This window comes from Tachypleus tridentatus, chromosome 10, assembly GCF_004210375.1.
Source record: "Tachypleus tridentatus isolate NWPU-2018 chromosome 10, ASM421037v1, whole genome shotgun sequence".
Lineage (NCBI taxonomy): Eukaryota > Metazoa > Arthropoda > Merostomata > Xiphosura > Limulidae > Tachypleus > Tachypleus tridentatus.
The window spans coordinates 25,556,932-25,584,606 of record NC_134834.1 but is presented as its reverse complement, the minus strand read 5'-3'; the positions used below and the strand labels follow the sequence as shown (position 1 = coordinate 25,584,606).

The 27,675-nt window shown below is 36.4% G+C and overlaps 1 protein-coding gene across 1 annotated transcript; it reads right to left on the bottom strand.

Annotated features, from left to right (window-relative positions):
• Window positions 1–27,375, bottom strand: LOC143228908 (uncharacterized). Its single transcript, XM_076460350.1, has 7 exons — window positions 26,835–27,375; window positions 13,565–13,691; window positions 12,907–13,040; window positions 8,070–8,160; window positions 4,780–4,961; window positions 2,498–2,615; window positions 1–840 (listed from the first exon to the last, which is right to left on the bottom strand). The coding sequence occupies exons 1-7, from the start codon at window positions 26,959–26,961 to the stop codon at window positions 609–611; spliced, it is 1,011 nt and encodes a 336-aa protein (XP_076316465.1). The 5' UTR covers window positions 26,962–27,375; the 3' UTR covers window positions 1–608.
• Window positions 27,376–27,675: the final 300 nt, after the last annotated feature.

Sequence of the window (27,675 nt, the reverse complement as noted above, 5' to 3'; positions counted from 1 at the left end):
GAATATTTTGAATACATTTATCATAAGTTGAAAACTACAGGTTATCGGTAATTTTAAACATGGTTTTTGGAATCAGCATTGTCAAATTACTCACGAACAACTGTAATATTTCTACTAGCAATAAAAATTGTCTTTGTTGGCTGGTGTTATAAGACGGTTGTTGCTCAAGTTACTGCAAAGTGTAGGATAAAATATAACATAATTGAAAATAACAAACTCGGGTGAAGATTAGTAAATAAACACTTAAAAACTCTTAAGATACATTTACTTACTCAGAAACTGTATTTAATAATAGATTAATATGAATAGAAAATTGTCCGCCATATTAAAAAAAAAACGTGACGGTAAAATATCAAAGCGAAATTTATGTTAACATTTTTTGTCCATAAATGTGGGCAGAGATAAAATGCTCTAAGTTTTTTTCTTAAAACGCGTTCCGCACTTAAGATTTATTAATATAACTTTTTAATAAAAACACACAATTTGTTTATAATACTTCTATCAGGAAAACATGTTCTAAACTATGTTAAATTACAACCCAAAATGTGTCGACACTTGAAAAAAAGTTATGTAGGTAGAACATATAAAAAAGAATATATGTCGACATTTCATGCAACATGTATGAATTTGAGGAAAGATATGGAAAGCAACAAGACACCCATCAGTAACCCTTGTGGCGAAATGGAAGAACTACCACAAGTCTCCATGTCGACATCTTTACAAGTCATTTCCATGCTATCTAACATCTGTCCCATGGCTTTATTCATAAGATTCTCTATAAAATCGCTGCATTTCTTCTCCAGGACATGACGAACACACATTTCGGTTTGTTTCATCGTGCTGGAAAAGAAAAAAAACAAAAAACAGGAAAGCTCATTGTTATCAAATTAGCCATTTATTCAGTGTACATGTACGCCAGTAACTCAAGGGGGCGCTTTTGTTGAACACGTAAATGTTTGTTACTTTCGATGAGGTTTTGAAGATAAAGAAAGCTCATCTTTTCGACAGTGGGACTTAGAATCTGACTGCTGCTCACATATTACGCGATTTATCTTGTTTGTTTGTTTGTTTTGGAAATTCGCGCAAAGCTACACGAGGGCTATTTGTGCTAGCCGTCCCTAATTTAGCAGTGTAAGACTAGAGGGAAGGTAGCTAGTCATCACCACCCACCACCAACTTTTGGGCTACTCTTTTACCAACGAATAGTGGGATTGACTCTCACATATAATGCCCTTACAGCTGAAAGGGCGAGTATGTTTGATGCGACGGGGATTTGAACTCGCGACCCTCAGATTACGAGTCGAACGCTTTAACCCACCTGGCCATGCCGGGCCTGATTTATCTTGAAAACTGAAGAAAGAATAGTTATGATTATCTATCATGCATTTATAAAGAAGACGGTAGATCGTATAAAGGCCCCCAGTGACACAGCGGACTTACACCTCCAAACAACTGTTTTCGATACTCGTGGTGAGCAGAGCACAAATAGCCCATTGTGTAGCTTTGTGCTTATGTCAAAAACAACGACAACAACAATAGATCGTATAAGGACATCCGCTTATGGTCAATAAAGATGCGAGGGTTAACAACACAAATAAACTAGAAAAACCAAAGTGAGGTTATGGACTTGACCACTGGATGATAATACAGTAAGAGTTTAAGAACTACAAAAATGTCATGGTATATTTACATTCATGTTTTTTCTATCGTTCAGTTTGCTTGTATGTTGGTTACGACATCAGTGGGACCGATGGTGTGAAACGTTTGTATATAGTTATTAAGTTAGTAGGCGTTGAAAATGGTTCATAATGTTTTTGTTTGTTTGTTACTAGGTGCAAAGCTATCTTTTCTTTGCCAACAACGGCTATCGAAACCAGTTTCTAGCAGTATAAGTCCACAGACATACCACTGTGCCACTGAGTAGCTTGATAACAGTTTAACAACAATGCATTTATTCAGCAACACACACACACTCATGCGCTCGCAAAGCGTTGCGAGAAAAAAAATGCGGATTTCTTCCCTGTTCTAAAATTAAATCGTATGGAATTTGAACTTCCTCTTGATGCAACAACCACGTGCAGGAAAGATTTTTTCCGTTTTTTCTGAGTAAAAAAAACACCCAGAGGCACTCACATGCTTGAGCTACTTCAGGTCAAAATGAAAAAAAAAAATTAACAAAGATATGAACAGCATCTTGGACTAAAAGAAGTACGGTCTGAGTAAAGCTACATACAGGCTGCCTGGGCTAGCTAACACTAATTTTAAAATGGTAGGCTAGAGAGAGACAAGGCAGCTAGTCAAGAACACCTATCGCCACCTCGTGGACTGCTCCAATCGAATAGTGGGATTAGACAGTCAATCTTACAATACACTCACGACATGTGTAGTTTTTTTTTAGACGCGAACTAGAGAATTCTCAAATTCATCATTCTGCAGTATGCATATTATTAACTCACAGCCAGTCTAAGAAATACAGGAGGACTGTTTTAAGGCTTACCAGCACAGGAAACGAAGTTTTTCTTTTCCTTCCTTTCCTTCTACCGCACTTGAAGATTCTTCAACTTTTGATGTACATTCTTTCAAATCCTCGGCTACTTCAGAAAGGCAGGCCATTTCTGTTTGAAACAGAATATAAGAAGAAAAAGTTAAATTGAGCATCTATTCTTCAGATGATCACAAGTTTTTCCTCTTAAACTCTTGAAAAATGCTGACCTCTACTACTACACCATGGTATTTGATTTCGTATTAACCAATATAAAAAAAAAAACATGCTGAGAGGTGTTTATTCATGAGACATTATCATGTGCATATCAGTTTGCACTCACTTCAAAACTACCTTCTGTAATGCTATTATAATCAATAAAGGCTAGTCCCTTATCACATCCCAGAAGAGAGATCCACCCTATTGTGTAACCACGTATTTCATGAAATTTTATTTAGTAATCACGTGATGAACTAGAGTAATATGCTTTTATTATAATAAAATAATTTAATTATACTAAATGACTGACTATTATGAAAATAAGGAAATTCTCCTGTGTAAGATACTCTGACCTTTTAGGTTGATTAAATCCCTTTTTACTGGCAGAACTTTCCACAGATTGTTTTGTTTTTGAATTTCGCGCAAAGCTACTCCAGGGCTATCTGCGCTAGCTGTCCCTAATTTTGCAGTGTAAGACTAGAGGGAAGACAGCTAGTCATCACAACCCACCGTCAATTCTTGGGGACCCGGCGTGGCCAAGCGTGTTAAGGCGTGCGACTCGTAGCCCAAGAGTTTGCGGTGAGTGGTGATGACTAACTGCCTTCCCTCTAGTCTTAAACTGCTAAATTAGGGACGGCTAGCGCAAATAGCGAATAGCTTTGCGCGAAATTCAAAACCAAAACAAAACAAACAACTCTTGGGCTACTCTTTTACCAACGAATAGTGAGATTGACCGTCACATTATAACGTCCCCACGACTAAAAGGGCGAGCATGTTTGGCGCGACGGGGATGCAAACCCGCGACCCTCAGATTGCGAGTCGCACTCCTTACTCCACTTGGCCATGCCGGGCCTACTTTCCACAGACTGACCGTCCTCTAACGAGTAAAACAGAATTTAATTTCACCAGGTAGAGCTTTACAAGAAACAAGAATTTCTATGTTCTATAGAAACTGTTGTATGGATTGTATGGTTAAATTCTCCTTCACATCAAACATGCTCGCCCTTTCAACCGTGGGGGCGTTATAATGGGACAATCAATTCCACTATTCGTTGGTAAAATAGTAGCCCAAGAGTTTGCGGTGAGTGGTGATGACTAACTGCCTTCCCTCTAGTCTTACACTGCTAAATTAGGGACGGCTAGCGCAAATAGCCCGCGAGTAGCTTTGCGCGAAATTCAAAAACAAAACAAAACAAACAACTCTTGGGCTACTCTTTTACCAACGAATAGTGGGATTGACCGTCACATTATAACGTCCCCACGACTAAAAGGGCGAGCATGTTTGGCGCGACGGGGATGCAAACCCGCGACCCTCAGATTGCGAGTCGCACTCCTTACTCCACTTGGCCATGCCGGGCCTACTTTCCACAGACTGACCGTCCTCTAACGAGTAAAACAGAAAAATTAATTTCACCAGGTAGAGCTTTACAAGAAACAAGAATTTCTATGTTCTATAGAAACTGTTGTATGGATTGTATGGTTAAATTCTCCTTCACATCAAACATGCTCGCCCTTTCAACCGTGGGGGCGTTATAATGGGACAGTCAATTCCACTATTCGTTGGTAAAATAGTAGCCCAAGAGTTGGTGGGAGGTGGTGGTGACGACTAGCTGTCTTCCCTCTAGTCTTACACTGCTAAATTAGGGACGGTTAGCGCAGATAACCCTCGTGTATCTTTGCGCGAAATTCAAAACAAACCAAACCCTATGTTCAGAGTCGTCAGTCATTTAGTATAATTAAATTAGACATGTTTAAAGAACATTTGGAACTTGTTACCACTACACTTACGAACAATAAAATAAAGGTGAATATACGATATTCTAGAATTAAGAAGAATTTTAGTCATGACAAATTCTGAGTGTTTTATACTGCTAGTTTTGAGGTCCTTTAGTCATAAGCTGTACATTTCTTTATCGGTAATAATTATCAATCACGATTACTTAGTATAATTAGTATAAATATCACCTATCATTAATTTATAACCTGCTGACCACTGACCACTACAAATTAAGATGTTTAAGGCACAAAACTCGGAACTTAGTTACCGAAAGTAAAGTTCTTTTGTTTTTGACACCTACCTTCAGGAGAAGGTGCAGACAATTTTTGAGCGTAGGGTTTGTCCATCTTGCCCTTGGTCTGATTAAGTCTAGGACATTGCCACACTAATTCTCCAAACTTGTCAACCAGAAATAAGTCTAGCTTTTCTTTAGGACAGGCTTTGAGCTTGTTTGTGACACACTCCTTGTAATACGTGTATTTTCTAGTTGGTACAAAACAAGTAAATAAACATCTCAATGGTTAGCATTAAACTTAAAATAATGAATATTATTTTGAAGAAACTTAATACAGAAAAGATACTGAGGAAAACCAAAAATACACATTTCATTAATATGAAAATACTCGAGAAGAAATAACACAAACAAATACAAGATTTACAGTTTTGTTTTGGGATATATATTTTTAAAAATATCAACTAATACAAAGGCACTCTCGAATTAATGAGATAGATTTTCTTTCAACGATTTTTTTCCCCAGTAAAATACGCACGAAGACATTAAACATAACCCTAGAACTGTCGTATTAAGTTATTTAAAAATTGGTAACATGTTTTGTTTGTTTCTACCTTAGAGTTACCCACTCTAGCTGTCCATGGTTATGAACAATAGGTTAGAAGGAAGGCAGCTAGTTAACAGTTACCCACCGACAACTCTTGATTGACGGAATAATTAGATATTAACATCATCCCTATAACACACCCATGGCTCAAAAGTGAGAAGCGCGAACATTTGTCCCTCAGATTCATAAACCGCACGTGAACAAGTGAACCACACTTGACCATCTATGAACACTAATCTATTGAAAACCTTTTTCCAATTTTTGCGATCAAAAATTGATCATCTATTCGTTTGTTGAAACAAGTAGTCAGTTCACAACGTGTTTCAACAAATAAAAATCACAGGGCCACAATACTATTTTTCATGACCACTACAATGCATACTGTGAACTCCCTTTCTGTTTCCAAGTTTAAAAACATGTTTGATGACGTCAGTTAGTTTGTACTTTCCTTAGATTTAAACGTCATTTAATGAACTCCTTGAACATGTTCAAAATGCATTGTTTTGTTATTATCCTGATTTAATATTAAACTTCCTAATGATAACGTTCTCAGTACGCGCATATGTGCACTGAGGCACATGTTTGTGCATGTCGTTAGTTGCACCAGTGTTGAACGGATGTATCTTTTATAAACATTTTGCAATTCTTTGATACTGATAAAGGTCACGTATTGCAAACCTTTGTCTTTGTTGACTCTCAAACAAGCGTGTATGTGCCACTCTAACGGAGTTATCGTAGATTAGCTTCTTGTTGTTTTGAATTAAGCACAAAATTGCACAATGGGTTATCTGTGCTCTGCCCACCACTGTTATCGATACCCGGATTTTAGCGTTGTAAGTCCGCAGACATAATGCAATTAGCTTGTTCGTTCTAATGATAAATAAGCTACCATTTAAACTTATCAAATAAGCTAACTTATCTGCAGACTGTCAGATAAACTGTCTAACGTGTACAATATACATATTTTTAAAATATTCCCGAAACTTACAACTTAACTGCACAGGTTGTTTTACACAATATTTTATAGTTGAATCACATTTAAATTTTATGTATTGGATAAACTATATCCCCAGCTTTGGTACATAATTTACATATTTCTGCCTCCTGAATAAAAACCGTTCTTAAGAGTTTATTCCTGTGCTGTCAAGTGCTTATATAAGGGGTGAATCTACTTAAAACGTCCCTCGCTAGTACAGTGGGAAGTCTACGGATTTACAACCCTAAAATCAGGGGTTTGATTCCCCTCCGTAGACTCAGCAGATAGCCCGAGGTAGCTTTGCTATAAGAAAACACACAAACAGTCTAATTAAAACAGGCATACGTATCAGCATCAACAATTTTTTTTTCGGGTCTTTTCGGCTTCCATCTCTCCAAACACCAACTCTTACCACCCGAGTAGTATTTTCATAATTCTCATAAATCATGAGTAGGTCGTTTGACTGCCACTGGTTTATACCTAAAATCTAAATATCTGCTAAGCTGATAAAATCCACTATCAACATCCTTTGACGATTGTTTGTTTGTAATTAAGTAGAAACACTCCAGCTAACCAAACCCGGTTTAATCCCGGTCGCACCAAACATGCTCGCCCTTTCAGCCATGGGGGCGTTATAATGTGACGGTCAATCCCACTATTCGTTGATAAAAGAGTAGCCTAATAGTTGGCGGTGGGTGGTGATAACTAGCTGCCTTCCCTCTAGTCTTTCACTGCTAAATTAGGGACGGCTAGCGCAGATAGCCCTCGAGTAGCTTTGCGCGAAATCCAAAACAAACAATTATCTTTGTTTGCACTATTCATTCTTATTTTTAGACTGAATTTACTCTTATAAAATAGTTTTTTTCCTACTGTTTCAGGTTGAGGTTCGATAAACTCACTCTACGATTGCAAGAGCTAATTTTCAGTTCAAAAATATTAATAAATCGTTTCAGTAGTTAGAAGAAGTAATTTGTTTATTGAACACAAATGTTGGAGATCCACACACTACAAAATATTAATAAATTCAAAATATATTTAAAATCGAATAGAGAAAAAAAATTGGCCAGGTGGGGTAAAGAGTTCGACTCGTAATTTGAGGGTCGCGGGTTTGAATTACATCTCGCCAAACATGCTCGCCCTTTCAGCCGTTGAGACGTTACAATGTGACGGTCAATCCCACTATTCGTTGGTAAAAGAGTAGCCCAAGAGTTGGCGGTGAATGGTGATGATTAATTGGTTTCCTTCTAGTCTTACACTGCTAAATTAGAGATGACTAGCGTAGATAGCCCTGGAGTAGCTTTGCGCGAAATTCAAAACAATAAATCAGAGAAAAAAATCATTTAAAAATACGTTTCGCCACTGTTAATGTGGCATCATCGGAGGTGAAACGTTATTTTAAAATTATTTTTAATTCTATCAGATTTTCGATGTATATGATTTTTAAAAATTTTGTTTGTTGTTAAGTTATCTGTGCCGTGCCCACCACGGGTATTAAAACTCGGATTTTAGCTATATATAATATTAAGTAAAAACGTAAAATAATGACATTGAAACAATCAACTTATTAATGGCATTTGGGAATAATGAATCCCTTAATCTTGAAATGCCATTAGAAAAATAAACATCACTAATAAATTCAGCCAATCAGAGTCGATAGAGAGTTCGCAAGTTTTATTTACTCAACTGAAACTTTTAAGATGATCCCTTTAGAGTGTTTAACTTTATAAAAAAATAATTTGAAACTAAAGTTGTCGTTAAGAGAACAAATGCACTAACCGACAATTATCAGCTGACAGCGATGGTTTCAAGACTGGATCATAGCAGTCTTCTATGTGAGATGATTGAAAACATTCACTTCCTTCCCAACCTTATGATAAAATAGAGAATAATAGGGTTTAATTACATTAATAGCTGTGAATTAGCATTATAAAAAACAAAACAAAAATGCAAGTTGATATTTAATATTTGACCTAAATTAAAAGGTTATCTCCAAATTTGTTCTTTCTGTTTTTTACACAACTTAATTAAAAATGTGTGAGAAACGAAACTTAAGAGTTTGATAGGAAAAAATACCAGAAGTAAGAAGCGAAGCTACGCACAGACACAAAGAAAGGCTATCACATTACCGACACAGCGTGATAGAATTATTTAATGCTATTTATTACTTTAGTTTTTAATCCACGAAATAAAATAATTTTTAGCTGCACAATTCTTAGTCAGGCGCACTTTTGCGCTGAAGGTCTTTCACTTTTAATTTATTTCACTTTCACGTAAAGAGCTATAAAGAGATAACTCAAGGCTTAACTATGATGAGTTTTTAGGGGCTAAAGAGAGCACACAGTTAGTTATATAAATATAGAATATTTTACAGCAGCTGTGAGTGATGCAACATTAACAAAGAGTTGGCATTCACTAGAAGTCCTTAATATAGCACCAGGAGATGCAACATTAACAAAGAGTTGGCATTCACTAGAAGTCCTTAATATAGCACTAGGTGATGCAACATTAACAAAGAGTTGGCATTCACTAGAAGTCCTTAATATAGCACTAGGTGATGCAACATTAACAAAGAGTTGGCATTCACTAGAAGTCCTTAATATAGCACTAGGTGATGCAACATTAACAAAGAGTTGGCATTCACTAGAAGTCCTTAATATAGCACTAGGTAATGCAACATTAACAAAGAGTTGGCATTCACTAGAAGTTCTTAATATAGCACTAGGTGATGCAACATTAACAAAGAGTTGGCATTCACTAGAAGTCCTTAATATAGCACTAGGTGATGCAACATTAACAAAGAGTTGGCATTCACTAGAAGTCCTTAATATAGCACTAGATGATGCAACATTAACAAAGAGTTGGCATTCACTAGAAGTCCTTAATATAGCACTAGGTGATGCAACATTAACAAAGAGTTGGCATTTACTAGAAGTTCTTAATATAGCACTAGGTGATGCAACATTAACAAAGAGTTGGCATTCACTAGAAGTTCTTAATATAGCACTAGGTGACGCAACATTAACAAAGAGTTGGCATTCACTAGAAGTCCTTAATATAGCACTAGATGATGCAACATTAACAAAGAGTTGGCATTCACTAGAAGTCCTTAATATAGCACTAGGTGATGCAACATTAACAAAGAGTTGGCATTCACTAGAAGTCCTTAATATAGCACTAGGTGATGCAACATTAACAAAGAGTTGGCATTCACCAGAAGTTCTCAATATAGCACTAGGTGATGCAACATTAACAAAGAGTTAGCATTCACTAGAAGTCCTTAATATAGCACTAGGAGATGCAACATTAACAAAGAGTTGGCATTCACTAGAAGTCCTTAATATAGCACTAGGTGATGCAACATTAACAAAGAGTTGGCATTCACTAGAAGTCCTTAATATAGCACTAGATGATGCAACATTAACAAAGAGTTGGCATTCACTAGAAGTCCTTAATATAGCACTAGGTGATGCAACATTAACAAAGAGTTGGCATTCACTAGAAGTCCTTAATATAGCACTAGGTGATGCAACATTAACAAAGAGTTGGCATTCACCAGAAGTTCTCAATATAGCACTAGGTGATGCAACATTAACAAAGAGTTGGCATTCACTAGAAGTCCTTAATATAGCACTAGGTGATGCAACATTAACAAAGAGTTGGCATTCACTAGAAGTTCTTAATATAGCACTAGGTGATGCAATATTAACAAAGAGTTGGCATTCACTAGAAGTCCTTAATATAGCACTAGGTGATGCAACATTAACAAAGAGTTGGCATTCACTAGAAGTTCTTAATATAGCACTAGGTGATGCAACATTAACAAAGAGTTGGCATTCACCAGAAGTCCTTAATATAGCACTAGGAGATGCAACATTAACAAAGAGTTGGCATTCACTAGAAGTCCTTAATATAGCACTAGGTGATGCAACATTAACAAAGAGTTGGCATTCACTAGAAGTCCTTAATATAGCACTAGATGATGCAACATTAACAAAGAGTTGGCATTCACTAGAAGTCCTTAATATAGCACTAGGTGATGCAACATTAACAAAGAGTTGGCATTCACTAGAAGTCCTTAATATAGCACTAGGTGATGCAACATTAACAAAGAGTTGGCATTCACCAGAAGTTCTCAATATAGCACTAGGTGATGCAACATTAACAAAGAGTTGGCATTCACTAGAAGTCCTTAATATAGCACTAGGTGATGCAACATTAACAAAGAGTTGGCATTCACTAGAAGTTCTTAATATAGCACTAGGTGATGCAACATTAACAGAGTTGGCATTCACTAGAAGTCCTTAATATAGCACTAGGTGATGCAACATTAACAAAGAGTTGGCATTCACTAGAAGTTCTTAATATAGCACTAGGTGATGCAACATTAACAAAGAGTTGGCATTCACCAGAAGTTCTCAATATAGCACTAGGTGATGCAACATTAACAAAGAGTTGGCATTCACTAGAAGTCCTTAATATAGCACTAGGTGATGCAACATTAACAAAGAGTTGGCATTCACTAGAAGTTCTTAATATAGCACTAGGTGATGCAACATTAACAAAGAGTTGGCATTCACTAGAAGTCCTTAATATAGCACTAGGTGATGCAACATTAACAAAGAGTTGGCATTCACTAGAAGTTCTTAATATAGCACTAGGTGATGCAACATTAACAAAGAGTTGGCATTCACTAGAAGTCGTTAATATAGCACTAAGAGATGCAACATTAACAAAGAGTTGGCATTCACCAGAAGTTCTCAATATAGCACTTGGTGATGTAACATTAACAAGGAGTTGGCATTTACTAGACCACGTAAATTATTCTCTTCACACAATATCCAGTTTTTATTATTTGCCATTTGATGACATAAAACGTTTCAAATAGTTATATTAATACTGTTCGTTCACAGTCACCAGTTTGGACCTAAATACTTTGTCTATAGGGTTTACTTTTCACGAACTGAATTAATTTTACTGACGAGACAAAATAACCTTCTTGGGCATATTAATATTCATGGTTTAATCTTTATTAAAACAGAATGATGATTATTTAGATAAATACATGTATTAAAATCATTATGGTAACATAAACAAATGAATTGTTAAACGATATTAAACAATAATATATTTTATGGACAAATGACTCTGATTGCTAAAATTTTTTGAATGTCATAGCTTACTGGACACATTACATGGCCAAAATCATGTTGACACCTCTTTTAATTAGGGGGTTCAGCTACACACCCATTGCTAACAGGTACATAACATCAAACATACAGCCATACAATTTCCACTGACAAACATTGGCAGTAGAATGGGTCGTACTGAAGAGCTCAGTGACTTTCAACGTGGCACTGTCATAGGATGCCACCTTTCCAACAAGCCAGTTCGTCAAATTTCTGCCCTTTTGGAGCTGCCCTGGTCAACTCTAAGTGCTGTTATTGTGAAGTTACTCTGGTCAACTGTAAGTGCTGTTATTGTGAAGTTGCCCTGGTCAACTGTAAGCGCTGTTATTGTGAAGTGGATGCATCTGAGAGCAACAACAGCTCAGCTACGAAGTAATAGGCCACACAAGCTCATAGCGAGTAAAAATAATCTGTCCACAGTTATAACAATCATTACCAACTTCCCAACTGCCTCTGAAAGCAACGTCAGCACAAGAAATATTCGTCGGGAGTTTCATGAAATTGGTTTCCTTAGCCGAGTAGCCGCACACAAACTTAAGATCACATTGCATAATGCCAAGCTTCAGCTAGAGTGGTGTAAAGTACACCACTATTGGACTCTGGAGCAGTGGAAATGAGTTTTCTGGAGTGATGGATCACGCTTCACTATCTGGCAGTCTGACGGACGAATCTGGGTTTGGCGGACGCTAAAAGAACGCTACCTGCCTGAATTCATAGTGCCAAATGTAAAGTTTTATGGAGAAGGAATAATGGTCTGGGGCTGTTTGTCATGGCTGTTTCTAATGTTATAGAATTGTGTGGCTTCTAACTTTGTGGCAACAGTTTGGGAAAGGCCCTTTTATGTTTCAGTATGAAAATGCCCCCGTGCACAAAGCAAAGTCCATAAAGAATGGTTTGCCGAGGTTGTTGTGGAAGAACTTGACTAGCTTGCACAGAACCTTGACCTCAACCCCATCGAACACCTTTGAGATGAATTTGAACGCCGACTGCGAGTCAGGCCTTCTCGCCCGACCTCACTAATGCTCTTGTGGCTGAATAGAAATGAATCTCCACAGTCATATTCCAAAATGTAGTGAAAAGCCTTCCCAGAAGAGTGGATGCTATTGTAGCAGCAAAGGGGGGACAACTCCATATTAATGCTCATGGTTTTGGAATGAGATGTTCAACAAGAACATGTGGGTGTAATGGTCGGGTGTCCACATATTTTTGGCCATGTAGTGTATATATCATACTAAACAATAACAATATATAAAACTAATAGTAAATCTAAATTGTCCAATTATTCAAGCAAAATGTCCGATTCCGTTAATATCTTGTTAAATTAGTGATGTTAAGTATTGTATTGACGAAAAAACAACACAATGGTAATTATAGAATAATGTTAGAATAAAAGTGTCGTGTTAGTGAAATGTACTTCTACTAATAACCTTGATTTTGGTTGCACATTTTCTTCATATATTCACGTCCCTTAAGTAATATATTGCTGGTCTCCCTGTTGGTATCTTTGTTCTCACATAGCGAGAATTCATTAAGCAGGCAAGCTATGTTGTGATGGAAAGCCCTGTAAAATTATCATATCACAAAATTAGCTTTGTTCAGAACTTCACAGGAATAGAATTTGGTTAACTTGTATTTTAATGTATTGTGTTAGAGAATATTAAAATGACAGAAATATCGTATTTTGAACCAGTCAGAATAAGCGAGCATTTAATAATTTGGTCAGAATAATAATAATTCCATTAGCAAAAATAACCTTAAACTTATAATTTCAGTTTATAACTTTTGTGAAAAAAGTTTTAATTTGAAACCGTAATTAAAAAAAGGATTAATCTCAGAATTTATTATTTGTTAATATTATGTTAATGTTATTAATATTATTATTAATGTTAATATTATGTTAATTTGTTAATATTATGTCACAAGCTTTTGAAATCCAAATGTCGCTCATACTTTTCGGATAATTATGACCACGTAAAGGTTTATATACACTTTAACGTAAACGGATGAGAAACAAAGGCGGTGAGGTGGCTAATAGGAGGATTTTAAGAGGAAAATAATGAATTAATATGTTATATCAGAAAATACCTGCAAAAGTCGTCCTTGTCGATTTGGGAGAACAAACTGGCTTCGGTTTCTATTTTCTGAAGTACGTCTTCCCTGCATTTTTTTGCTATAGAATTTTCACAGTCATGGGCTAAACATAACTGCCCAACTGGAATCAAGTGAATTTGTTGTATAATTCAAAATGTGGCACGCTAAACGTGTTATACAAAGAATAATATAAAAACATTAAACAGTTAGGCTTAATAAACACGGACTAATATTAACTCAAGGTAAATATAACACGTTCCACAGAATATGTGATAATTGCATTAAATACCTATGCTTAATACAACAAATTACACAGAAGAGTACAATAATACAGCATGTTGCACAAGGAAATATATGATACTAAACACTTGGGAACACCTAAATGAAAAATTGGTGTGTTGACACATTTAATATTAACATTTTTAAAATATCCCCCGAAATGTATAACTAACTTTGCAGGCTGTTTTACCTAATATTTCATTTTCATTCATACTTATCTGTTACAAAAAGTATCAAATGTATCAAAAATGTATTGAATGTAAAGTAGAAAATACAACTCGTAAACGGCATGAGACCAGCGAAGAATAAAAATCTAGCTGGCGACCTGTTAAGTGAACTGTATTGATATCAACTATAAACTAATTTGTTCATCGTGGAACGTCGATAAAATATTCAGTTACAGACCACATAGAAGACTCAGTACTGTTTGTAAATTTGTAACAATTTTGTATATAAATCATTATTTGGAACAACCGTTATTATAAATTGTATTACTTTTTTGTATATTAAAATATATTTGTCAAGAAATCTTGTCTAATGATTTGTAGCAACTATTACCTGAAATTGTTTGTTTGTTTTGAATTTCGCACAAAGCTACTCGAGGGCTATCTGTGCTAGCCGTCCCTAATTTAGCAGTGTAAGACTAGAGGGAAAGCAGCTAGTCATCACCACCCAACGCCAACTCTTGGGCTACTCTTCTACCAACGAATAGTGGGATTGACCTTCATATTATAACTCCCCCACGGCTGAAAGGGCGAGCATGTTTGGCGCGATGGGGATGCGAACCCGCGACCCTCAGATTACGAGTCCATGCCTTAACACGCTTGGCCATGCCGGGCCCATTTCATGAAATAACCATCGGAACCAGAACGACTTCGCATGGCCAAGTGGTTAGGGCGCTCGACTCGTAATCTGAATGTCGCGGGGTCACATCAAACATGCTCGCCTTGCCAGCTGTGGGGCGTTATAATGTGACGATCAATTCCACTATTCGTTGGCAAAAGAGTAGCCCCAAAGGTGGCGATGGGTGGTGATGACTAGCTGCCTTCTCTCTAGTCTTACACTGCTAAATTATAGACGGCTTAGTGCAGATAGCCCTCGTGTAGCTTTGCGTGAAATTTAATAAACCATTGTCAAGAAAGAAAACTGTGTATGTCAGAGCATAGAGAATTCTTTGTGTAGTTTTGGTTTTAATGTCAAACTAGATACTGATCAGTTACACCCGTTTTAATCACCTAAGGCATAATGAAGGCCAGTGGAACAGGGGCTTTTTTAATTCTGATATTTGAGCCTGAAGGGAATAAGCTGAAGAACATTAAGAATTATAAATGATTATATATCATTGATATATAATCAAAATATGATATATCAGTTATATGTAATTATATGTCAATAATTATAAACATCTTTCACAAAACAATCAAGTTTAACTGCCTTGACATTACAGTTTTTCTAACAAACGGAACTTTTGAAACAGACTTGTACAAAAAACCCACAGACAGACCATAATATCTTCACTATATAAACTGTCACTCCTCTCACACTAAACGAAACATTATCTACAGTCAGGCTCTTAGAATAAAGAAAATATGCTCAGATGAAACAGACTACAGAAAACACACTAAGGGTCTAAGACAAACCATGTTACAAAAAGGGTATAAAGATACCAAAATCGGCAAACAAATTGAATAGGCTAACAAGACTTAGCGGACAAACATCCTAAATCAGGGTGATACTAAACTTTCAAATTAGAATTCTTCTTGTTATTACATCAGTTTAAACTCAGAAATGTTTCACAAATTCTGAAAAACAACAACATTTTCATCTACTACAGCTCGACAGTCGTCTTAAACAGATATTTCCTGAAGTTCCCTTTGATTCCTTCTGATAAAACAGAACTCTGAAAGATATCCTTGTTCACACAGAAATACATTACATCCCACCCCAAAATGGTTGTCGTCCATGCAATAAAGTCCGCTGTCAAACTTGCAAATTCATAAAAACCACTGACTCATTTTCCGACAAATACAATCAAATTTGAAAAGATCTAAGGAAATCACTTGTGAAACAAAAAAAAAAAACATCATTTATCCTATACAATGTAAAAAATGTAATCGTCAATGTAAAGGACATACAAAAACAACTTTAAGAGGATGTTTTAACAATCATAAATCTTATATTAACACTGAAAAAGATCTCCCTGTCTCCATTCACTCCATTAACGATGTGACTCTCACTGGGATTGAAACAGGATTCAAAACTAAACCAGACATAGAAATAAAACAAACATATTGGATTGCCAAGCTAAACACTGGTCAACCTTTCTGAATTAATCTAGAACCAGGAATCAGTGACCTCTGGTCATTAGTTTCATCTTCACCCATTTTTTTATGAAATATCAAAGCTGATTTTTTAATTGATTAGTACACCATATCACCTCCAGGTGTTATTTATATTTTATTTTACCTAAAAACTTAAGCCTATTTGTTTTAAAACATTTAGCCATTTCAAAATTAAAATATCACAAACATCTTTTTATACACACACTCTGACCACCGGCTACATTCACCAGAAATGAGACACTCACAACAGTACACAGAGAAATAAACAATTCCTGGAAAACTGGGTGATCCCTATGATGACACTAAACACTCTCTTATATATATCACTCATTCAATCCACTCCCAGTTTGCCCCTGAAGAAGAAAGGTCCACCCTTCGAAAGCGCTTCGGTTATAGGGTTTCCATTTCATTTTTATTAATACTTCTTGGACCTACGCGTTTTTAGCACATCAAGAATTATAAACATATTTCCATTACAAACGGGTACTTTGAGTGACAAGTGGTCCTTCGTGCATTTGAGTCCACACGTCATTAACTGTGTAAGCTAAATTATGTTTCCAAAAAAATACAAACGTGATGGGAAAATAAACTGTTAAAAAAATAACCAACTGTGTCGAAAAAAAGTCGAAGCCTTATCGCATAGTGATTAATTATACGACTTCCGTTGTAGAATGAATAACATGTTGAAAGCCGGAAGGTGATCACTCAAGTGAAATATCGTGTTGGTAAGTTATCCAATAATGAACAGCTGTAAGCAGGATCATGTTTATATAGTTATAAGAGTATAATGATTGCACGTTGATACATCATTTTATAAAGTGCTTAACGGAATAATCGGTTTGGTCTGTTACACGACATTTCATGTGCAGACCACGTTTTTTTGTAAGTAGTATTACGTCATAAAAGCAACCAATTTTCCGACCCTATAGTTCAAAGTACACTCCTTCCCCTTCCTTCCTTATGCTCTGTTATTGAACACATAAAGACTGAGCATGGTGGTCTAGAGTACTATGATCAGACTGTGAGGTTGAACGTTCATGGTTCGCATTCCGCCATTGCAAAGGGAAAAAACAATATCTTTAGAGTTATCGCAAGATTTTGCGATGTTGACTGGGTGTTTTAACTCCAGACTTTAGCCCGGCACGGCCAGGTGGTTAAGGCACTCGACTCGTAATCCGAGAGTCTGGGGTTCGAATTCCTGTCACACCAAACATGCTCGCCCTTTCAGCCGTGAGAGCGTTATAATGTGAGAGTCAATCCCACTATTCGTTAATAAAAGAGTAGCCCAAGAGTTGGCGGTGGGTGGTGATGACTAGCTGCCTTCCCTCTAGTCTTACACTGCTAAATTAGGGACAGCTAGCGCAGATAGCTCTCGTGTAGCTTTGCGCGAAATTCAAACCAAACCACACTTCTTGACCATCATTTTAACAGTGCACTAGTTTATGCACACATAGTAACTTGTAAAGTGTGGCGCGAAAAACTCTGTAAAAAGAGTAAGAAATGAAAATTGTTTAAGCTTACATTTTAGATATGGTTTGTGTCAAATAACGTCAGATGTATTTATAGTACAAATTAATGCAGAATCGAAGAAAAATCGACAAGACGTGAGTTTCCTTTTATCTATATCTATGGTCAGTAGTAAAAGTGAATTTAAGGAAGAACAAACTAACACGTTAGCTTAGATTTCAATACAAGAGGGAATCTTCAATAATCATGGCTTTAATTAGATCTCAACTCGGCTGGAGCTATAAGTTAAATGTTTCTGAGAAAAAACGAAAAACAAAGTCAGAGCCATTCTATCAGCTGCTATGCTGCAAATAATAAATAATATTGTGTTATTAATCTTACTAATTCTGACTTGTAAATAACTTTTAAAAATTGATAATAATTATAATTTACTTACTTGTGGTTCACACCATAACAATTGTCCAGAAATCGACAATATATGTAGCGACTCGACAACCACTGTGCCTGTCTTATCCCAGTCAGTCTGATGAAACCTGACGTCAAAGAAAGGCCTCGACGAGAATGGATATGGCAGATGTAACGTGTTAAAATATTACCCGTTTGTGTATCGCTGTTATTTCTTTGACGTATTCTTTTAAATTGTCTTTAAGTTAATTTTACGTCCAATCCAGTAACAATAATAAATTATTTTATTTCTTCTCCTTTTTGTTTCTACAAGCTTTAGCACTAGCACTGTTTCGTAAGTCGTTGTAGGCCTACGTTACAAATTATTTTAATGCAAAACCAATCAACTTAGATGTTCAGCGTAATCCAACACCCACGATAACAGAAACAGATTCAAATATTTCACGAAAACGTAGGTCGATTCACCTACGAAAAAACCTCTTCGCATTTCTGCTATTTCGTATTTATAATCCAGTTTTCAATGTGCTAGAACACCTTAAGTCACATTCTTAGACTTTTCTAGATGTTTTAGGCCTATCTTAAATTAAAATCTTCTAATCTCAATATCATTATTAAGAATCCACATCTCTCCCGTACTAATACTTTCCTTAACATCATCATTAAGAATCCATATCTCACCCGTACTAATACTTAAATTAAAACATTAAAATTACAACCTACAGTGATATTATCCTCTTTTCATTCGCGCGCGTGTTTGTTGTTTTTTTGTAATTTCATATAATTACTATAATAATCTAAAATGCTAACAGAATAATGTTTTTTTTCGCACTTACTCTAATGAAGATGAAATGGTTGGGAAAGAATTATCTAGAAAGTAAGGGCGTTTTTTTGTTGTAGTTTATTTAACTCTATCAATCAAACTGTCTAAATGCAATACAAACTCCAGAATTTTATCACGAGCGACAGTTAGAGTTCCGCTAATATCTGTTTCTAAAACTTTAATTAGGCACAACATATTTCTATGCCATGATAGCATATACTGTTATTTACAATTGCTGCATTAAAGAGGGATAAACCAGTCCATAACGCAAGCCGCTTACGCGGCTACTATGAACTGAGTAACTGGGTTGACTGTCACTTTATTAACGCACCACTGGCTGAAAGTGCAGTGTCAACTCATGCTCTAATATTTCACCGTCGTATAATAAGTCAGATTCGCTGTTTTTATACAAAAAGTTATCAGTGTGTGAGAACGAAGTTTCATTTAAAGTTAGATGTCCAAGCTTGCACAAAGTATTATACATGTGAATACACCAGTTTATTGTGAAATTGTGCAATGTGAAATATGTAACAGGAACTCAGTGGAAGTGCTTGAGCTCAGCAATCAGTTAATATTTTGTGTATCCCCGTTTGCTTTCCTCCCCTGCTGGTACAGTGGTAAGTCTACAGATTTACAACGCTAACATCAGGCGTTCGATTCCTCTCGGTGGACTCAGGAAATAGCCCGATGTGGCTTTGCTATAAAAACACACACGCAAACATCATTTTGCTTTAATAACTACAGACGGTCTTTCAGGCATGTTTTATCATATTTAATCAAAGTATCTTTTGAGATTTTTCTCTAAGTGTCTATAATACACTTTAAGAGATGCCACCTATTTGAAATAACTGGGCGTAATGATTGTAGACAGAGCCTTTTCACAGTTTTAGTTCTTTTAGATTTGCCAGAAACAAGACAATCTAGTGAAAGAGACTTTTTTTTTCCATCTTGTGAACGATCGCATTGGTGTTTCTATGCCGCTTAGAAAACGAGAAATACCCATCTATACGAGCGCTGATTGGCTGACACGCACTGATGACGTAACTATGGATCTTCCCACGTACCCAGTATGGAGAAGCACCGCACTCAAACTATTGGTTGACGTCGGAGATGCAAATATTTTTTATTATTTCAAGCACAAACATGATTATCGCAAGAAGCCATTTGGGCTATGTCTTTTATTTATAATCAAAATTTATTTGTATCTCATTAGAAATTTTCTTTTCACCCCTTTTAAGCCCTGGGGGAACAATTTTTTCCTTTATTGTATAGGCCTATATAATATATAATAATTTGGGACTTGCAACAAGTCGTAATATTTGTCTGTATGAGCGTATAGTCGTAATGTATACACCAAAATCGTAATGATTACGCTCAAATCGTAATGGTTGGCATCTCTGTACTTCTATAAAGTTTCTTTGGAAGTAACGTTTTTAATTGTCAAGTTTCCGATGCATCAAATTTCAGATCTGCTCAACTGGGTTGAGATCGGGGCTCTGTTGGAAGCATTGTATCATTTGAATGACTTCAACAGCTTCTTTCTTAGCTAAGTAATTTCTGTATAGGTTGAATGAGTGTTTAGGGTCATTATCGTTTTGGTAATATAATCTTTTACCAATAATACACAAAAACCTGAGTATACCATGACGGATCAGTATCTGATGGTACTTGGGCTGGTCCATTAGCCCACCTATTTTGTAAATATTCTCATATCAACTCAGTAGAAAAAAAACACAACATCTCCAAACCACCACACTACCTTCTCCATGCTTCATGGTAGATGTATTGAGGTACGTATCTTTCACCTTTCTTCTGCTGAATGTACAATCTACACTTTGAAGTAAATAGTTAAAGACTTTATCTCATCTGTCCATAACATCGTTTTCTAATCACCAACAGCTCAGTTTACGTACTGGCATGGCCAGGTGGTTAAGGCACTCTACTTGTAATTTGAGGGTCGCGAGTTCGAATCCCCGTCGCACCAAACATACTCGCCCTTTCAGCTGTGAGAGCGTTATAATGTGAGAGTCAATCCCACTATTCGTTGGTAAAAGAGTAGCCCAAAAGTTGGCGGTGGGTGGTGATGACTAGCTGCCTTCCCTCTAGTCTTACACTGCTAAATTAGGGACGGCTAGCACAGATAGCCCTCGAGTAGCTTTGTGCGAAATTCCGAAAAAACAAAAAAACCTTATGCTTGAGATCAGTGGCACTCTTCCTTCTGTTCTTAAAACTGCATAAAACAAAGATACTGTTAAGTATCCTTGAGTTTAGGTGTTCTGTCTCTTCTTTTCCTATTTTCAAAGTTACCTGTCTCAGTCGCAAGATCTAGTGTGCCCTGAGACAATATTTGGAAAGCATTTCAAGGATACAGTAACTGATGTAGAGTCCAACCAACATCGCGTAAAGATTTTATGCGAATTCTCTGCTCTACTAATAATTCTATACGCTCTTTTGAGCTGTGACATGACAATAAAATTTAATATATAATGTAAAATACTGTTTTCATTAAAGTTTATTTGTAGAGTGCTATTACATCGATTTATTCTAGCATATACTGGTACCGAATGCTAATTTCTCGCTAGCTTCCTTCTATATAGTTAGAACATTCCATAACATACCATGACAGTTATTTCAGACCCTAAATTTGATCGATATGCTCATTCAAACACAGCTCTCAGTACAAACATATGGAAATTCTAAAGAATAAGTAATCTTACCTAGGCTCATTCAATTCTCAAAATGTATCAGTGAAGTATTACCATTCTGTAATGGCATGGAAGAATTAGCCCCATAAAATGGAAGGTTTGATTTGTTTTGAATTTCGCTCAAAGTTACGCAAGGGCTATCTGCGCTAGCCGTTCTTAATTAAGCAGTGTAAGACTACAAGGAAGGCAGCTAGTCATCACCATCCACCGCCAACTCTTGCGTTACACTTTTACCAACGGATAGTGGGATTGACAGTCATATTATAACGTCCCCACGGCTGAAAGGGCGAGCATGTTTGGTGGGACGGGGATACGAACCTGCGGCCTTCAGATTACGAGTCCAGTTAGTTAACCACCTGGCCATGCTGGGCCCAAAATGGAAGAAATGACAAAATATTATGTTGTCCTAATACTTTTGCACAGTATCAAATATATGAAAATAATAGTGATTAAAAAAATACAACTTATTGAACGCACAGGTTTTCATAATATCTTGCTACAAGCGACTGTTATTGAATATTTGTAACTAATGTTTAATCACACATATACGTATACGGCAACTGTCCTTGGTGGTTTTGATCATCTACCAGTTTTTAAGTTGGTTACGTACCATAATTATCTTCTCAAGGTTATATTCGAGGAACTTTACATTGAAATGTTAGTTTTCAATGTGTTACATCTCACTCAAGGCCAACGTTACAAGAAGCAGAACTGCCAATGCAGATGTGTAGGGGCCGTGTTCAGCACCATTGCCAATGCAAATATATAGGGGTCTCGTTCAACGTCTACCACACCTAAAGGTCGTCAACAATGAAAGCCTTGATGTCCTGATGGTGGATATTTACACTTGCGATTCGTGTTCGTCCCTTGCGACAGAAAAAAAAAACCCAACAACAATACGTGATCCATACTTTAGGATTGTAGGTGCGGTATAAGAGTGACAGTCACATCCCACTTCTGTAAGACAAGAGCAGCCCATAGATTGGTGGTATTTGCTGTTAACTAAATGCCTTCGCTTCAGATTGCAACGTAACGATTCAAAATCATGGAGAGACGTGGAACTGTTATGAAAATATCTTAACACTTTAGATATACATTATGGAATCTGGACTTAAAATAATTCATTACCATTGCAGGTTTGTGCTTCCCTTGGACATAGTTAAGTTAATGTTCATGGAAGTTAAATGTTGAATTTCGAGGAGCAACAAGAAAGCTTTATTAATAGCATTAACAAGGAGATAATAAGGTTTTAAGATGTGTAACGTACATGCTCACACATATACGCATGCGTGGTAGATTTCTATGCAAATAATCCTTGAACACGTACTGAATCGTTGCACCATCATCAGTGATGACAGGACATAAAAAAAATAATTGGAATGCACCTTGAATAACGCGTGCGCAGTTGTTGGACGATTATGCTCTGTGGCGATTAGTAATTACACCGAATTAATAACATTAAATATTACAACACACACATTAAGTTGGAGTACAAATAAAATACATCCAACAGTGACAGTTGTCAATATTTCTAGAATGATTGTGGAAAACCAACATTTTTATATCGAATTTGTTTTTGTGTAAATAAACCTTCTATTGAGTAAAATAGTATTGGCGGAAGTTAGTCACTTCAACTGTTAATGGGTTTTTTGTTTTGTTTTTTACCGTGACGTTGGTTAGTCATCACCAGACGCAATCATCTTTATTAAAGTTTCGGTACATCCGGCTAACCTATTATGTATATATCACGTAATTCCCCTTGCATCAATAATGGATAATTCAGAATTTTTGTTATTTTCAAAAACTTAGAAATCGTAATATAGGGAATTTTGTGTGTATGTGTGGGGGGAACAGATGTTCCTGTTTGTTTTTTTGTTTGAATTTCGCGCAAAGCTATACGAGAGCTATCTGCGCTAGCCGTCCCTAATTTAGAAGTGTAAGACTAGAGGAAAAGGCAACTGGTCAGCACCACCCACCGCCAACTCTTGGGCTACTCTTTTACCAACGAATAGTGGTATTGACCGTCACATTATAATGCCCCCACGGCTGAAAGAACAAACATTTTTGGTGTGACGGGGATTCGAACCCGCGACCCTCGGATTGCGAGTCGAGTGCCTGGCCATGCCGGGGCCTGATGCTCCTGTATGAAAAAAAAAATATTGAAAGGACGTCATTCTCTTTCAATGACAAAAAAATAAACTTACCAATGTTGACCAGTAGCAATAACTTTATACATTTCTGTTTCCCTGTTTCGTATTGGTAATGACCAAAGATTGACAACATATCTTTAAAAATACATTTTGTGTTCGCTTTTGGAAAAGAAAGGATGAGGAACACAAATAAAGTGTTTTTTGGTTTTTTTTTGTAGGTTTGTTAAAATGGCGAAATCTGAATCGCTCCCAAGCTGATAACTGAAACAAAATTGTGTTTTTTTGTAGGTTTGTTAAAATGGCGGGATCTGAATCGCTCCCAAGCTGATAACTGAAACAAAATTGTGTTTTTTTGTAGGTTTGTTAAAATGGCGGGATCTGAATCGCTCCCAAGCTGATAACTGAAACAAAATTGTGTTTTTTTGTAGGTTTGTTAAAATGGCGGGATCTGAATCGCTCCCAAGCTGATAACTGAAACAAAATTGTGTTTTTTTGTGGGTTTGTTAAAATGGCGGAATCTGAATCGCTCCCAAGCTGATAACTGAAACAAAATACGTTAAATACGTCTTTGCTTAACAATATTTATGTACGTATGTGTGTAAAAGACCAAAACTACTTTCTACTCCATGTCTGTTGATTGTCAACGTCATTTACCCGCAACGGTTATACGATACACTACACATGTTGAAGAAAAAATAGATTCTCTTCCCTTAACCAGCTTGCACGTTCTCTCTCTCTCTCTTCTCTCCTCCCACCCGTTTTTTTTTTTTTTTTGAACCGGTTTTAAATCTTTGTTCTCAGAAACGTTCTGCACGTCAAGACCTTGACATATTGCAACAAGTTAAGTAATCGTTTTCGCACTATTCCACATTGAACAATTTGTTGGTATTTCTCCCGCAACATTTGCAGGAAATAGAAGAGACATCTTTTGCAAATATTTTTAACATGGTAGTATTTTAACATGTGATTATTAAAGGTAAACATACGCTACGTTGAAGTCTCATAATGCTAAAAAAAATGGGTTTTGATACCTGGTGACACCAGCATAGATAGCTTAGTGCTTAATAGTGAATGAAGAAAGTAGTCACATATTATTTATTTCTTTAAAACAAACACCGAGATATTAATCGTATGCAGGAGGAATATGTTTTGAGGCGACTTATATAAGTGAAGTGTTTGGTTGTGTTAAGGTCAGCTTTCAGTTAGTGTCTGCATGCTTATTATTTCAACTACTACATTTTCTGTAGTTAAAGAATTAAATACTTAAAGAACTCTAATACGTAAATGTTTCTTACTATACAATAGTCTTAACAAGTTAGCTGTTCCACTACGTACACAGCCTCTGCCTTTGCTACAGAGGGCTACAACTACCCTAATGTATCTCAGAATGGCCGGCATGGGTATCAACACTTTTACTAATAAAGCAGAGAACAACGTTTCGACCTTCTTAGGTCATCTTCAGCTTAACCTTGGAAGGTCAAAACGTTATTCTTTGTTAAAGTGTTAACACCCATACCAGCCATTCTGAGATATATTTTTACTTCAAGTGGGTTTCTCGTCCTTAAAAAGTGCCCTAATGGTTAGCTTGTCTTTCGTTAAGCCGTTGAACATACTTTCACTTTTAGCTCGGAGGATTGTGACACTCACTCCTATTATTCACTGTTAAGTGTAGCTTGATAGGCGTGAGTGTTACTGTTTGTTTGTCCTTCTTCTGCCCAGGAGTTTTAAGTTAGAAATGACCAAGCCCAGACCTTAAAATCTGTGATTGTTGTTTCGATAACACAAATAAAGAGTGTAAAACCAATTAAATCAGCAATTTATAAGAATATTGAAATTAATATAAATCGAAACGTTCACAATAAGATCGAAAACAAATAAAACAAAAACAAACAAACGTTTTTCTCACCATTACCAGTCGGTGCCATCATCATTATTAACTAGTAATGGAAATGAAATAATCTTATATGAAAACTTATATTACCGGCAGCTTCAACAGCTTCCTGTACTGTTTGATACAGTGTTGTTTAGCCTCACTAATGTATACATCTATCGCTTCACGTGCTGTTTGATACAATGTTGTTTAGCCTCACTAATGTATACATCTATCGCTTCACATGCTGTTTGATACAATGTTGTTTAGCCTCACTAATGTGTACATCTATCGCTTAACTTCACATGGTGTTTGATACAATGTTTAGCCTCAAGAGTGTGTACATTTACCATTTCTTATATTGTTTGATACAAAGTTGTTTAGCCCGGAAAATGTGGACAACTACCTTTCCAGTTTGAATGATATTAGAAAAACGCACGTGAACTTCTTTTTGGTAAAACGGTGCTTTATCAAGAGAGAAAAACACAAAAAACCGACGTTCTTTGGCACAATGAAAGGTGAAATCTGTAATATTGTTGTTTTACTACTGATACAGTAGCACAACATGCCTGAAAATAAGTTATAAAGTCGTTGCTTGTGTATAGCACGATTACGCGAAAGGTTTGGAAAGTAAAAAGTCTCCTAAGAGAATTATTAACTTAAATCTTTGAGAAAGATTGAAACATCCGATTTTATCAAGAGGGCCTCAAATTCACATCCGCAGCTGTCTTTAGAGTTAAATTTATTTTAGATATTTCTTTTAAGTTTCAGCATTGTGTGCAAAACTGTCAAATTGATGGACTGCACTCGTCTCATCGAATAGGAGGATTCCAAAGCTACTCTTACAGCGCACTCTAGGTCCCAGAGTACGGAGCGTAATTTTTACAACAAACTGAAACACGAACCTTAGGATCCATAATCTAAACTTTCTAACCACTAGGCCACGTTCGTCCCTCCTAACCGTGTCACTAATTAGGATAAACATTTCTCCCTCTCATTTCCTCTTTAAAGTAAATAACTTCAGAACAGGTACAGTTGTTCAAAACTCTTTTGAAATATATTCAAACTTAGTGAGTTTTTCTTGAATTTTCCACAACTAAATACCTCGAAATAATATTTGTTTCTTTATAGTTTCTTTGTCTGAAGTTAGAGATTATAAATCTAAGCTACTTATACAAGCATAGAGTTTTGTTTTGACAGTAAACTAAAATATATTCTAAACTTACCAGACAACGCGAGAGTGAAAAGATACAGCATCATCTTTGTCGACAACTTACTGATGTATACACACACACACCCAGAGTGAGCTGGCCTTCGGCTCACTGCCTGCTTTTCATTCTTGCGTATGTACATTTACAAACAATGACGTGGGTAAGAACGTGGCTATTTCAGTGAGGAAACTCGCGCAACGGGTGAGTTTCCTCATAGTGCGCAACTCATGACCTTTCACCGATTGCATTCAAAATTTAATTAATGTACTTTCTTATGAATGCATAAGAATAAACTTTTTGTATTGCATCATTTATAACCAATAAAAATATAAGGTTTTAAGTTCTAAAATAACGTATTATATTGCGCTGTTTCCAGTAAAGAGTATTTTCTATTTCGCTTTCACTATGAAGTTTGTTTGTTTTTGGAATTTCGCACAAAGCTACTCGAGGGCTACCTGCGCTAGCCGTCCCTAATTTAGCAGTGTAAGACTAGAGGGAAGACAGCTAGTCATCACTACCCACCGCCAACTCTTGGGCTACTCTTTTGCCAATGAATAGTGGGATTGACCGTAACGTTATAACGCCCCCAAGGCTGGGAGGGCGAGCATATTTGGCGCGACGGGATGCGAACCCGCGACCCTCAGATTACGAGTCGCACGCCTTAACGCGCTTGGCCATGCCGGGCCTTTCACTATGAAAGTTTCATTCGAGTTGTTCTGATCCAAAAGCTTTGGGAATTATTTTAAGGCTCTTAAGGTATACATGTGCTTAAAAAGCCAGTGGCATTATGATAATAAAACATAATTGTTTGCTTTGTAGTGTCATTATTCTGTATTTTTGGGTGTTTTAATACTAT